The 15,757-nt window shown below is 38.2% G+C and overlaps 1 protein-coding gene across 4 annotated transcripts in view; it reads left to right on the plus strand.

Annotated features, from left to right (window-relative positions):
• The window catches only part of Chi (LIM domain-binding protein 2 Chi), a 71,609-nt gene continuing 55,852 nt past the window's right edge, over positions 1-15,757 (plus strand). Inside the window, exons 1-2 of one of the 4 annotated variants that reach the window (XM_023174008.2) lie at positions 1-526; positions 4,386-5,004. In XM_023174008.2, the coding sequence (XP_023029776.1) occupies positions 490-526; positions 4,386-5,004 (656 nt within the window). In that variant the 5' untranslated portion in view covers positions 1-489. The remainder of the gene's footprint in view (positions 527-4,385; positions 5,005-15,757) is intronic. The other 3 variants (XM_023174006.2, XM_023174009.2, XM_023174007.2) reach the window with 3 other exon arrangements.

The raw sequence follows: 15,757 nt of genomic DNA on the forward strand, positions 1-15,757 counted from the left end.
TACCATAAACAAAGGGTTCTAACCTATAATTCACTACAAAGAAATTCCCATTCGGCACCGATTTCAGTTGCTTCCTAATCATCGAGACTAAAATAAACACAATTTGCTCCCAGTTTAAAACCCTAGCGGATATTTGACAGATTCTGAGGTTTAGCGGCGATTTTTGAATGTCGACCGGCAAAACAGTAGACTGTAGTTTGTGTACACAATAATGGCGGCAGCCAAACATGCGCTATGGTTTAACTTGGTGTGTTTACTAGAAGTGAATCTTGTGTCGTTCGGAAGAAATTAAATGTGGACCGTAATTGTTTGTTTATTGAATCCCCGGAAATTATCGAGTCGGAAAGTTGATTGTGCGTGTCTGTGTGAAAAAATTGTGGTGTGCTAATCAGTGGTTTCACAAGAAAATACCAGGAGCTATTTATAATTCGGGAAAAAATCGTATAATGGCAAGAATGCTGGCATTATTTATATCACGATGTTAGCAATATGAGACAAGGCCGGGCAGCTCAACGTAAAACGAAATGTAATTCTGGTATTTTTATTTTTGTTATTTATGGTAATACGCAATGTATAGGTTAGAATGTGGCAAAGGATCGTAATCCCGTAATTAGGGGGTGTAACTCGGTCAGGTTATTTGGGGGTTTTCCAGTAGGGTTATCGAGGATAAATCAACCTTTATTTTATTCATGAAAGCTTACTTGACAATGTTCTGATATATATTTTCTCACAAGAAAATTTTAGGAATTGCCAAACATAATAACTGGATTGTATTAAATTGTTTTCTCAAAATATATTTTTCTTACCAACTTTATTCATTCATCTAATACGTTTAGTCATTACGTACTGTTATATAAAAGGCATTGCAGTATAGTTTGATGTATCAGTAACTGATGAAGCTCCTGTGCAGCGAAACGAATCTCGAATAAATTTTTTTGTGAAAATTCTAAATATTATCATGAGCAATTATAAAAGTTCATAATTATTTGCATGCCATCTAATCAATCACATTATAAAAAAAAATCTTTATGAAAAACTTGGGAATTATCCGATATTTTTCTGGAAGTGATTTTTCCTATATTGTAAAAATATCACGCTCAGTTTCAATGAATGTGAAAAACGAGGTAAAAGATAACCCTATAAAGTTAACGAAGCCACTTGCAGTAGAACTATTAAAATATATTTTTTTAATTGTCGCACAATTCTCCAGAATTCGTCGTAAAATAAAAGCAATTATCGCGCTCTTAACTTTTTTTAAGGGGTAGAAAAATCCCAGAAACGCATTTCTATAGATGTTAATGCATGTTTCGTGTGATATCTTGTATTGTAAGAATATTCTGCCACATATGTCAACACCGCAATCCAACAATTTTTTTTTGAGAATCAGGTTCTCCCAGTTGAGGATGTAATTCTATATCCCTGTACATTTTTTGCAATAAGCAATGTATTGACCAATGGAGGAAATCTAATTTTCCTTCCCTAATATCGATTTTTTCGAAGGAAATTCACTAAAAATCAATTCTGACCTGTTTCGTTCACGATCTTTTGAATAAATCAAAAATATGTATTGCGACTTTGGCGCATAGTGCAACATTTTTTATAACACAGAATTTCTCCTACATGGAACACTGTCATCCTCACTGCTATTCAAACAAGATTCCTATGGCTGGAATTTAATCAAATAAGCGAATGAATGTTATTTATGTACTGTCATCGATGACATGGATTGATTCAACCCATTCCGTGACAAGAAGTTGTGATTATGAAAAAAATTAGTGTTTTTTTCTCATAAAGTTATCCGTATTTGCTACTGAAAAACCAATAAGACAAGTGTCTTACGGCGAAACATCTGATGTCTAGCGTGTCATCCCTTTATTGATTTTTCAGTTGATTTTCTATTTTAAAATACCTCTACACCCCCTCTGACGAACCGTCAATGACTTTTGACAGTGTTCAGTTATAATTGAAACTGAAATGATTGTATTCCACCGCATCTCAATACGTGTTACCCTTTGTTGATTTTTAGTTACTCAATTTTTTATTTTAAAATATCTGTACCGCCTCTCTGACGGACCTAAAATGACTTTAGACAGGGCGTGGTTATATTTTATACTGAAATGAACACATTCTGCCATATTTCAATGCGTGCCATTCTTTTGTAGATTTTTCAGTTGATTTTCCATTTTTAAATCCCTCTACACCTCCTCTGACGACCCGACAATGACTTTTGCGTTATTGATAACAAATAACTCATTATTCCAATCCATTTGGTAAAACAGAGTTCAATAAAATTAGGGAGAATTTTTGAAATAAATGCCTTTACGAGTGCCTCCAGCGTTCCCCCAATAACCCGACAATGATTTTTTTGTCATGGATAACAAACTCGTCATTAAAATCGATTTGGTGAAACAAACACCGTACGATAAAGCTTAATGAAGAATAATACAGAAACTGAAAATTAAGACGGATAATTTACATCTAGAAGGCAAAAGCAAAGTGAACTTGTTACATTCAGAAGAATCGCGAAAATGTTAAAGCTAGATTTGCTAGAATATACTTAGGCGGACTTCAGTTAAAGATAGCTTGACAAACAGTTGAAACGCCTCCTCGAACAGGCCAACGAAGATGGAAATTGAAACAAGAACATTTAAATAAAAATCCTGAAATCTCATTGAAATCCATCATTTCAAAACAGGGTTCTACAAATATCAAAGAAGTGAGGTACCCATCGCCTAGACTCCTAAACGATGTTCAAAAAACAAATTTTTCGGACTATTCGAATTTAAAAGAGTGCCATTCGGATTAAAAAATGGTACCTCTACATTGCAGAATAATGAATAATTCAGCGTTGTCATGTTGTTCCCTATTTTTCTCTAGAAAACCTGTAGAAGAAGCAAAAAGACACGTGACAGGCGACTTTCCACAAGATAGAAGGAAAAATAGAGCATCTGGACCTTTAAGTTGGCACAGCATTTTGGATTCTGCATGGTATTTTTGCCAAGAAACGTGCGACATCAAAGCAAATGGAACTTGTCTTCGTGAGACAAAACGCTCATAAACTTGAATAAATCTAGATGTATCACAATTGAATATAAAAACGAATATTCAAGAGATGAGACAAACTCTAACAACAAAATATTGAACTGAAAATAAGGTTGTGGAACTCGAAACGCAAGAAACAGCAGTAACTATTCTGATATCATTATTAAGTATTATAATACACTGCACCAACCTTTTCAATATTTCAGTAAGTCATCACAATATTAAATTCACTGTCGTAATAGTGAGATTTAGTGAACTGTTCTTCGTAGAAGAGAATGAACCCTTCATACTGCAGGATCTTTCATTGAGCGCTTCCTATCTTACAATTTGAATAAAACAAGGTGTGTGTGAGGTATCATATAAATTTTTTATTTGTTTGACGAATTGATGTCATTATGTGTGGAATATAACGTCGTTCAAATGTCAGCCACGGATCTCTGGGTGGATCGCATCCGAAACGTCCAATTTTCCATGATTCTGGCTTATAAATCAGGCCAAATTTGATCGATGGCATTGATTATGTTGGCTCTGAGGAACGCTGTGGTTGATGGCTTATTCGCATACACCTGCGACTTCAGAAAACTACACAAGAGAATATCTATCGGAGTCAAATCTCACGATCTCGATGTCCAGTTTACATCACCTCCATGCCCTCAAATTGCTCGTGCAGAATATCCAATGTGGCAGGAGCTGTGTGGCACGTAACGCCATCCCGTTGAAACCACATGTCGTTGGTATCCAGATCATCCAATTCAGGCTAAAATAATTTGGTAATCATCGGCCTATAGTGCTCACCGTTGACAGTGATGGCCTGGTCAACGTCGTTCTCAAAGAAATATGGGCCGATGACGCCGCCAGCCCAAAATCCACACCAAATAGTGACTTTTTTTCGGAATGCATTGGAGGCTCGTGGATCTCATGGGGATTGTTATTGTCCCAAATTCGACAAATTTGTTTGTTCACATATCCATTCATCCAGAAATAGGTCTCATCGCTGAATATTATTTTTCAATAAAATTTAAAATCAGTTGCCAACTGCTATGATCGTTTACCTTCAGTTCTTGAGTCATTTGAATTTAGTACGGGTGCAGGCCCAAGTCTTGACGCAAGTTGTAGTATGTAAGCGACGCGAAATCGACTGCCTCGGATTCTCCTGCACTCTCTCACAGATAGCGGCGATGTTTGCTGCATATCTTGCGTTTGGTTCGACGTCAAATTCATCCACCACATATCAATTAACCGTTTGATTAATCAAGTATTTGGTCGACTCGAGTTCCAAGGTTTTACTTGTACAACAATATGATTGATGAATTCCGAAATATCATTGTCTCCTTTTGTTTCAGGCCCTAGCCGTCGCGTAGCGCCCCCCATCACGCTGCCAGTCACCCTGGAGGACCCCGCCACCAATTGGAAGGGACCGCCGCCCGGTTCGGAACCCCAAAACTTTTCGCAGAACTCCGGCAACTCGTTTTCCGGGCCGCCGGCGGGTTTCCAGGGGCCGTCTCCCTTCCAAGGCCCGCCGGCGGGTGCCGGATCTCCAGCTGGCGCCCCTCCCTACCAGGGGGGTCCTCCTCCAGGATCGACGACGCCCCAGTACACCGCCTCGCCGGCGCCGTCTGGTTCCTCCACCCCCGGCCCCGGACCGCCCCCCAACGCTGGTTTCCCTCCCCCTCCGAATAGTGCGGGACCCCCTTACAATGGACCAGGACCTGGAGGCCCGTTCGGTTCGCCGTCCGCTGGCGGGCCGCCCTTCGGACGACCCGGGTCGTCGGGACCACCATTCGTGGGCGGCCCGGGGCCGGCCGGCAACCACTTCCAGCATTTCGGACCGGGGCCGGGCTTCGGCATGCCGCCGGGATCACCTTTTGGGCCGGGGCCCGGTCATCCGATGTCCGGGCCCATGGAACCCGGCCATCCGATGATGTCTCGTCAAATGGGCGGGCCCATGCAAGTTGATCAAGGGTGAGTACAATCTATTTTTTTACTTAGAGTTCTTGGATGAAACTATACATTTCATCAGAACAAAGTATTTAAATAATGTTGTTACGTTTTTGGGTGGGTTTGATGTTTTCGACGCGCATTTCACATACCAAGTTGACGCCTTCAGGAGATGAAGTATCCTACTTTAAGCAGTCCTTGTTGTGAATTTCTTCTTCTTCTCTTTTTTTACGGTCTTTGCTTCCTTAAGGCGCAGCAGAAGACTCATCCTACGTCATACGTTTTAGTTGTACGTTTCATTTTTTGACTGCATAGGATCCTTGCCAAAGTCTCTGCTGAAATAGTCGGCAGAAACTTGATGAAGTGCTTTCACGTCATATCTTATTTTGTTTTATCACTAGGTTTGGGACGGTTCACATCATTTGTTTCAAATTGCAAATGCATTGTCTGAGGGACATCTCGTCACTTTCTTAATCAACTATTCTGAAAAAAAAATCCATACCTTTACCTGGGTTCTTTTTCTCTACCGTATGTGGACTGTATTAAGCATATGTTCTTATCAAGTTTGGAAAAATTGTTTTGGATATCTACACTTGCTTACAGTTTTTATTAGATTTTTAGCCAATTGTTAACAAAAAAGTCAAGTATGTGGTATTTTTGAAAAGGCCTGATAGTGTGACATCACTTGCCGCAGAGAGGTCGTTATCCTTTTTTTTCAAATAGAACAGGGGGTCTTGTGACAATTCGTATGAAAGGTATTTCAATTTTGTATACAATGAATTTTGATAACGGGTTACGGATTCATGTTTGGATTTGGGACTGGGAATTTTGTTAGTAAGACTGTTTGAATGTTCATTTATAATATAAACAAAAAAGCATTCTAACAAATATTCTTCTTGAACCTCCTGACAGTTCATGCGAGCAGTGGACGCCTAAAAGAGGCTCTTACCGACGAAAACATCAAATAGTCAACAAAATAACTTTGGATGACCGCAAAGTGAAGTTGATCGAGATAGCTGAGGCTCTAAAACTATTAAAGGAACGTGTTGGATATATCGTGCATGAATATTTGGGTTTGCAGAAGCTCTGTTCAAAGTGGGTGCCGCGCGAGCTGACAATCGACTAAAAACAACAACGATTGCTGATTCTGAGCAGTGTTCAAAGCTGTTCCTCCGTAAAAAACCCGAATTTATGAGTCGATATGTGACAATGGACGAAACATGGCTCCATCATTCCACACCAGGATCAAAACGATCGTCATCTGAGTGGACTGCACTTGGTGAGACGACTCCAAAGAGTGCAAAGACCCAACAGTCAGCTGGCAAGGTTATGGTATCAGTAATTTGGGATGCGCACGGTTTTATATTCATTGACTATCTTGAAAACGGAAAAACCATCAACAGCGACTATTACATATCGTCATTGGAACGGTTGAAGGACGAATTCGCGGAAAACGGCCCCTTTGCACCGTGCAACAAATCAATGGAAACGATGAATTGGGTTTAGAATTGCTCCTAAGTCCACTGTATTCTCCAGATTTGCTCCCCAGCGACTTTTTCCGTTCTCAGATCTCAAGAGAGTGCTAGCTGGAGAGAAATTTAGCGCCGACAAAAAGGCAATCGTCGGGGCTGCGGCCTATTCTGAGGCTAAAGACAAATCGTACTATTAAAATGGTATCGAAAAATTTTATGACCGCTGTAATCGTTGTATCGCCCTAGAAGGCAACTATATTTATTGATTTTTTCGACAATTCCCGTCAAAGAGATGAAAGAGGGACGTGGGAATTTTTAACTTTCTCACAGTATTGGAAAACCTTCTTCAGTAACTCTCTCGAAACGTCTAACTGAAAAGCGGACTATTTTGAATTCGAAGAAAAGCGCCGAGGTCGACACAATTCGACCTCCTCCGTATACGCGTACGTATGTAAATATTTTTGTCGGCGCCCGTACGTCTCTCTCTCCATTTTTACGCCGCGCACTCTCTCTCTCTCTCCATCCATGCCACCCCGTTCGGGGGGTTGGTGTGGGCAGCCCGAACTCGCGAGGTACCGAACGCTACTGGCTCAATACGTCTATACGGCCGTCGGCGCGTCGAGGGCCACCTGTTTTTCCTCCTTCGCTTGTCGCGTGAGTTCGCTCTTTAATATCGCTGGTGCTGCTGCTGCCGCTCCGATGATTAAAATTACGCTTATAGGGTGATGCCGCCGCTCGGTCTTTTCCGCGACGGTGAACCGAAGGAGAGCTTTTCTTATGGGTAAAAACCTGTATACCCTATTTTTGTCCCATCGCATTTAGGTCTCGCAAATTTACACACGGATCAATAATTATTCGTTCTGCCACACCGTGGCAACAATGTAAATACTGAATCATAGGTGCGCTACTAACTTCACACTGTTTGAACTTTCTATAGTAATTTTACAAAAAAAGCGTTGGAAACTTATTTTCAATAATGAAATCACGTTTTGAAAATTCAATGGATGTTGCAAAGGCATTTGACACAGTGTCTCATAATAGGATGTTGGAAACTTTACGGGATTTAGGTTTCAGGGGCAGTGTTTATAATTTGATGGTAAGCTATTTAACTGGAAGAAAGCAAAAAGTCAAAATAAATGATAAATTAAGTGAAGAAAATTCAATAACATATGGTGTGCCGCAAGGTACGGTTCTAGGGCCTACTCTGTTCACCATTTATATTAATCATTTACTTACCTTGAATACTGAAGGTTCCATTATTAGTTTTGCAGATGACACGGCTGTTTTTTATCAGAGTGAGTCATGGGCTGACCTACAACAAAAAATTAATCAAGATTTTATTCACATTATAGACTGGTTTGATTATAATTTATTAACTGTTAATTACTCAAAAACGTGCTTTGTTCCATTTAGTTGTTATGAAAATGGTTTACCAGATTTTAATGTTGTACAGTTACATGTCAACAATAAAATAATAGAAATAAATAGAGTTAGATATATAAAATATTTAGGTATAACAATTGACGATACTATGAAATGGAATATACATATACAAAATGTAATTAAAACATTAAGGCCTATGCTATATAAAATAAAATTTCTGAACCGATACTTAGACTTACCTGTGATAAAGATTGTATATTACTCTCTGGTTGAATCTAGGCTAAATTACGGAATATTGGGATGGGGTGGAGCCGCAAACTGTCATTTGTCCAAACTTGAGACTCTACAAAAAAGATTCCTAAAAATAATATTTAAAAGAGACATGTTGTATCCTACAAACCTTCTTTATCAAGAGGCTAAAATATTTGATATTAGTCAGTTGTACTACATACAGTTAGTGTATTTTCAATATAAACATAAACGTCACGATTATATAGACCACGTACATAACACTAGAAATAAAGTAAAAAAATTGATCAAAACAGAACTGACACTCAAAACAATTGGTCATCGAAGTCATTTGCATTCAGCTAGTCGAGCCTATAATATACTCTCGGAGTCCATTCGACAGGCAGAACATTTTAAAAAGTTTAAAAAATTAATTAAAAAATTCGTTTTGGACGAACGACATCAAATTAATTTGTTACTAAGAGCCTGACATCCTAGTAACATAGTATGTTGTTCTTTTTTTTGTATTGGCAAATCCTGTTGTTTGCAATGGTTTGTAGTTCTTTTTGTTTATTATTATTTTTATTAACTACTACATACAAAAGTTTTATTTACTGTCTAGATTATTTCTTCTGTATTTCTTTTTTGTTTGTTGCTATAGTTTATTTCATAAAAAAAGTATATTTTTCAATCGAAAATTTTGGCAGTTTCATCGCATACAAGCTCTGCTTTCGCGATGTTCTGTGTTGGTGTTTATTTGTATTTATTTGTATATTATATATAATATAATCGATGTAAATTAGCATGTGAACAATTGACAAATAAACATATTATTATTATTATTATTATTATTATTATTATTATATTACACGATCTATTCCAACTCTATTTAGAAAAATTTCAAAACATGTTTGAATGTTTAGTAAACTTCTACTGGATGTTAATATTGTAGTATAAGGTCTTCCAAAGGGACTTTGACAATCGATAACTGCCATCTTGTTGAAACTACATCTGTTTATTCAATCTGTTTTGCCAAATCAACAACACGTGCAATTGATAAAATTGTTTCAACAAAATGGGTGATCTGTTCGAGCAACTTACCGCGCGATTTGCCGAGATATGTATATATATATATATATATATATATATATATATATATATATATATATATATATATATATATATATATATATATATATAAGTACTCCTTGATGATTTCCATATTGATTTCAATTTAAGAGCCACCGGTATACAGCTGTTTCAGCCTATTGGACATCGTCAGTACCGGGCAGGCGGTCCTCGATTGAAAACAAAATGAGAAAAAACCAAGAAAGTACTTGATGAAAAAAGCTGCGTAAACGCAAGCGAAACATAAGTGGAACCACCTATTGGTGTGACACCCAAGTCAACTTGCCAAGTTTTTATGTCAGTGTTGGTGGTTTGACCAATCAACCGACAACTGCGGTAGCAAAAATTTGGGAAGCTAACCTGAAATGCCATCGGAAAACGAATCCACATGTAGATAAACTTTTTGACGAATATATTTCGGTTTGACTTTGAGCTTTTCCTGGCTTTAGAAAGAAAATAGTTTTTTCAGGTGGAGTTAGAGCAGAAAGAAGTACGAGTAAGTCTACATATTCACCAAGGCTCAAGGTTACAGCGTACAAATTAAGGGACTGGATTTCATTCTATCTGATATTCTTATACTTATACTTATGTATACCAATAGAAAAATATTTTTACTTAAATTACAACTTCAGAGATGTATATATGTGGCATACTTATGCATATTATGACGATTACAACTTTTTGACTCGTCGTATCTCAGAAACGGCGGCTCTAAGAGAAAAAAGTATTGATACATTTTTTGTAGAGAATTTTATGATCTACAATTTTCATTTGAGGTTATTTTATGATAAAACTTGCCGTTTTCTTAAAAATCGCAAAAAACCAATTTTTTTCGATATTCTTGACCTTTGACTTCGAATACATTTTTTTCTAGGCATCACAATCATTCGGAACTTCAAAATTTTATTTTTAACTATGTTTTGAACAATTACACGCATTTGCAGCTTGTTGTAAATGTATGTACCTTCACTCTTATTTTTTAGTCTAATTTGACCGGACTAGAAGATAAACGACTATAGAGAACAACGTGTGTCCGCTGAATGGGTTCTGGAGCAGTTGACAACTGACCCTTATTTCATCTTCAGCGATGAGGCCTATTTCTGGATAAATGAGTACGTGAACACTATTAGAGAGTGTTGAGGATGTCGGCATATCGGGTAGCTCATGCTATTTTTTCGAAAATTCTAAACATGAAGCGTGTGGCAGCGAAGTTCCAAAATTGCTGAATTTTTACCATAAAACCGTCACATGATCATCACACAGGAATTGTGGAATGACATGTTGATGTCCATTGGGACTTCAATGATGTTCCAAGAGAGCCAAGACAAATAAAATGTCTGCCCCCAGCGGGGCAGGCACAAAGTATGTGCTCTGGTGTTTCATCATTTTCCAAACAGAGGCGACACACACTGTCTTCCAAAAGTCCGAGTCTCTGCATATGATTATTGAAATGACAGTGACCTGCAAGGGAGTCAGAACTCTCATGGTCAGGAATCGAGACCAGATACAATCTGTTAAGTCTTCCTATCCAGAAGAGTCGCTTTTGGCAATTTGCTACCAATTTAGACATTGTCGGTAGGAGCCAAGAGCTACCAACGCATAGGTTCCTAGGCAGGTTGATACCTCCGTCCTGGGTCTACGACTGAAAACACCTGCACCAGAACTGGAAAGTGTTTTTGATCCATCTGTGAATCACTAGAATCAATATTTATTGAGATATAGAGCTACAAAAACACATGGAATTGAAACGGACAAAACTTTTGGACGATCTAGTACCTACTTCAGTTTTTGATAAATGTGACGTAGATCTTACTAAAATCTTCATAGAACATCGAACTCAAGTGTGTCAGCTCTGATCACTTCATATCTGCAGTTTCGAATAAAAGTTGTGGAGTTCCTCAAGGTTCCATTCTTAGACCTCTTTCATTCAATGTGTATTTTTCAGATTGTTATGCATAAAATATTGTAGCCTTCATGAAATGTATGTTTGTGGCTTTTCAATCCGAAAATGACTGAACAGATTTAGCTCATATATTAGAATAACATATAGGCTATAATTTACAAAGGTTTTGTGTAATTTTGGTCGTGATATAACGATAGGTATTATGTAAGTTGGAAGTTATGACGATATGATTAACTTGACTCAACGCAGTAAACCATTACGCGTCGCGTCTAGTGTAAGACGCGGGGGTAGAGGGGTGGTCTAAGCAAAGAAGCGCCATCGCCGAGAATGCGATCCGAACGCGGGCAGACGCGTGAGAGGGCAGACGTCGTTAACGGTTGTGTTAGTTTTGCGAATTTCTTAACAGGTAACATATTTAGATTCTCGAAGCTATTCATTATTTAGAGTGCAGTTGGCATATTTTTTTAGTTGATGTATTTTTAAAGTAAAAGTATGAAGTACTAGCAACAACTGAATGCAATTTTTTTGAGCAATCGCTCATAATTTCAAGAGCTTCCTCTCTGTTACACGAATTTCAATACGTTAACTTGACTACATGTACAAACGTACATCACAATTGTTGAGCAGTGTAAAAACATTTTTCAGGAGTAAAGGACATTTCACAATATCTTGTAATCCCTTCAAGGGATTTGTAGCACGAGTCCGATGACCTCTCTTTAACAGTAAATAGGGACAAACGCAGGTATACGAATGATGTACAATTTTCTAGTGTGGTTATATTGGTTAGCGCTAGAAGCAAGGGCGTATCGAGGATCTTTAGCAGAGGGCACCTAATTCATATAGAACAACACTACATTTTTAATAAACCACTTCTTGGGGCATCGACCTTTCTGCTCCTCGCTAGGTACGTCCTTAGGAAGTAAGGATTTTTTAGTCAGAATTTTCCATTCCAGGGGAAAAATGAAGCTAGATCCTTCTATCCTTCTTCATGTAGCCAGAATAGAATATAAACGAGTTTTTTTGTACACAAACAACTAGCAGTGTATAACAACAGACGAAATCAGATCGGGTTTTCACAGTGCATACTGTACCCGATCGTCTTACTGTTTTCTACACCCTATTGGTTGTATTCTTATCTTGTTTTTTGGAGTATGCTAAGAAACATTTGTTTACATTTAAAACTAATTCAAATTTTCCATCTCCATCTCTCGTACTAGGAACATACTGACGAAAATCCATCACTCAACTGAAAAAGTCGCGGATCAATCGATTCGAGATTGATTAGCTGAGGTGTCAAACTCAATTTTGCAGAGAATTACTACTTCGCAGTTCAACTAGAATCCTTCTTCGACCGTATCACCTCGATTACTCGACTCCACAGGCTCAAGTCACGCCGACGCACTCTTTTTATTTTGATAAGGATGGTTCTAGTCTACACTCGAAGTGCGTGGAATATTATATTGTTCTCAACAAAAATAATAGGACATTTCCGTTTGTTGCTAAGAGATGGCGTTACTGTCTATGAGTAGTGTAGATACTAGAAATGAATAGGTACCTAACTAACCCTATCGGCACGGGGTCCGGATGTGGACCGTAACTTTGACACGACTGTATTAAAATAATGCTTAGAAATAATTTAAAAGGCAAAGCAACTACGTGACTATCTATATCTATAGTGATGAATATAAAGTATCACGGCCCGTGATAATTTTGTCATCACTACCGTTACCGCAGTAGTAGACGAAGCGCCAGCCATAAAAACCTGCAGACCACTGCCAAAAACTCGGAATTCAGCTTTGAAACAGTAACTTCACGTACTCTAATAGTAGGAAGTCAAGTTATTTGATATGAATGTGCAGGTAACAGGATATATACGTCAGATATGATGACCTACTCTGACGATACTGAAAAATATGCAAATGTAATGTTATTGAATTAATTTTACCGTACCCTAGTTTGTTATCTCTCCATACTCGTTTACTAATCTTTTTGTTTATCTATGCGCCTACATTTGTTTGTTCGCCGTGGAAATTTATGGAACGTTGAAAAGTTCATTTTAAATTTTGACTTTTATATCGATATCTCGATATTGAATTTGGGATACTGACATTCATTTTCTTCTGGATAATTTCACCTACTCGCAATTTTTAATTATAGTCATCTATGATGATTTCTTGATTATCTCACCACAACATTAGATTTTTTCATTCACCACATCAATTTTACTTTATTTATTTACTCATCTTGATAGATGGTAGACAGATATACCTTATAAAATCTCAGTAAAACTTGAATCGACAATAAATATCGACAGGGCGTCGATAGGCGTTACCTCGTCCGAACAGGACACCCATTTTCATAAAATAATTTTATTATTTGCACTTGTTGAATGCTACATCCATCCAGACTGACGAAATGACAACTAATTTGACAGAAGTAACTTCAACAAGATGGCCGTTATCAAGCTTCGCAAAACGCCGTTTATTCATGTGCCTCTTCAGTCTTGAAAACAGAAAAAAGTCGCAGGGGGTCAAATCCGGTGAATACGGTGGCTGATGTATGATTACGGTTTTGTTTGGCCAAACGATTACGAACAAGCTTATCGCCTCTCTCCAAGAAACTAAACATGCGAAACATCTGAAACAGAATATATGTACCAATATAAAAAATCGCTTATCGAATGTACGTAGTCGGAACATTTACCTTATTTTTTCAATATACCTCGTATATGATGAAAGTACATTTACAGCTTTCCGGAAGAAACACATTTTACGTTCTGAAGGACGGTTGAAGAAGTTACTGTAAACATATACCCTGTTCATTCGTTTCGTCAATCCACTTCACTGTGATGTGATGCGTAAAAACACTATTCCCATTCAGGGGGTAGATTGAAAGAAATGTTTCGATATGCTTTTTCGCGTTCAATGGTTACGGAATCAATTTGATTCCTAGAATTTAGAGATTTCAATTTTAATCATGAGTGAAATATATCATACCCATCATCATTTTTTGATACAATATACGATTGAGAATATCGATTGATTTTCAAAGAATACTTTTTAAATTAGAAATAAATTTTTTCAATTATCTCAATTGTAAATTTCGAGTCTGCAGTAATAGACAGAGAATATTACCAAATTTCGACGCCCCATACCTATCCACAAGTGGTGTTCCTCAGGGTTCTGTTATCGGCCCATTGTTATTCAATATATTTGCCAGCGAACTCATGAGCGACTTTCAAACCAATATTTCTCTTTGCCGACGATAGAAAATTATATGCAAACCCAAAGCTGGATGGGATTACAATGGCCATGACCTTCAGCGTGTAGAAAAAATAGTTCCTCGATCTGAATAAGCAAAAGTGAATTATTCTCCATCTTGGCTCAAATAACCCCGAAGAACCGTATTTTATTAACTGAAACTTGCAAAGCACCTAAAACATCTCGATTATGTGATAAATCGTGACCTGAAATGTCGCATGTAATGGTGGTTCGGCTAGTAGGCTATTATCTATATTAGCCAATCTCCCGTAACGTAACACCTTACATGTTTGGCTCGTCGCGAGATGACACTCGCTTCTGGAAGCTTTAGGATTTTGACATTTGAAACGCCGCATGCAATGTAGATTGAGCTTGTAGATGCGTATTCATATAAGTCAATCATCCGTAAGTAACGTAACACCCGTAACGTTACACTGTAACGAAACACGTACTGTGTTACGTGTTCCGCTCTTCGCGAGATAACACGGTTTGCTTCCGGAGGCTTTATGCATTGCACATGTAATGATGGTTCGGCTTGTAGGTGCGTATCGATATTAAGTCAATCGCCGGTAACGTAGCACCGTAACGTAACATGTACGGTATTACGTGATCCGCTTCCGTTCTTTGCGAGATAACTCGGTTCGCTTCCGGAGGCTTTTTAAGTTGCGCATGCAATGGTCATTCAATGCGTATCCATATGAGCCAAATGTCCGTAACGTAACACCGAAAATTTTCAGCCATTTGTGAGATGACACGGTTGCGAGATAACTCGCTTCTGGAAGCTTTAGGGTTTTGACATATCAATCATTCCGTAACGTTACCGAACGGGGTACAAAATAACGCCGCATGCAATGTAGATTGAGCTTGTAGATGCGTATCCATATAAGTCAATCGTCCGTAAGTAAAGTAACTCTCGTAACGTTACACCGGAACGAAACACGTACTGTGTTACGTGTTCCGCTCTTCGCGAGATAACACGATTTGCTTCCGGAGGCTTTATAAATTGCACATGTAATGGTGATTGGGCCTGTAGTTGCGCCCGTAACGTATCACCGTAACGTAACATGTACGGTGTTACGTGATCCGCTTCCGCTCTTTGCGAGATATCTCGGTTCGCTTCCGGAGGCTTTTTAAGTACCGCATGCAATGGTAAAACAGATTGGTGAATGGATCTATGAAAAATATAAAGAGTTGTGGGGAAAATTCCGGGGAGCACACATGGGAAAATATTTGAACAGAACAGAAGACGAATGAAGTGAAGAAGTGCTTCAGTTGAGCCAGGGATTGACTCAAAAATAATCAGGGCAGCTCATTGGTAATATCATTTAGGGGAACCTAAACAAAATTGGGCTTCATAACGGAAATCTCAGGCCGCAGGCAATGTAACACAGGGAAAGGAAAAG

This window comes from Leptinotarsa decemlineata, unplaced genomic scaffold, assembly GCF_025532065.1.
Source record: "Leptinotarsa decemlineata unplaced genomic scaffold, Ldec_3_MD MMD2_tig00026361_RagTag_RagTag, whole genome shotgun sequence".
NCBI classification, from domain to species: Eukaryota; Metazoa; Arthropoda; class Insecta; order Coleoptera; family Chrysomelidae; genus Leptinotarsa; species Leptinotarsa decemlineata.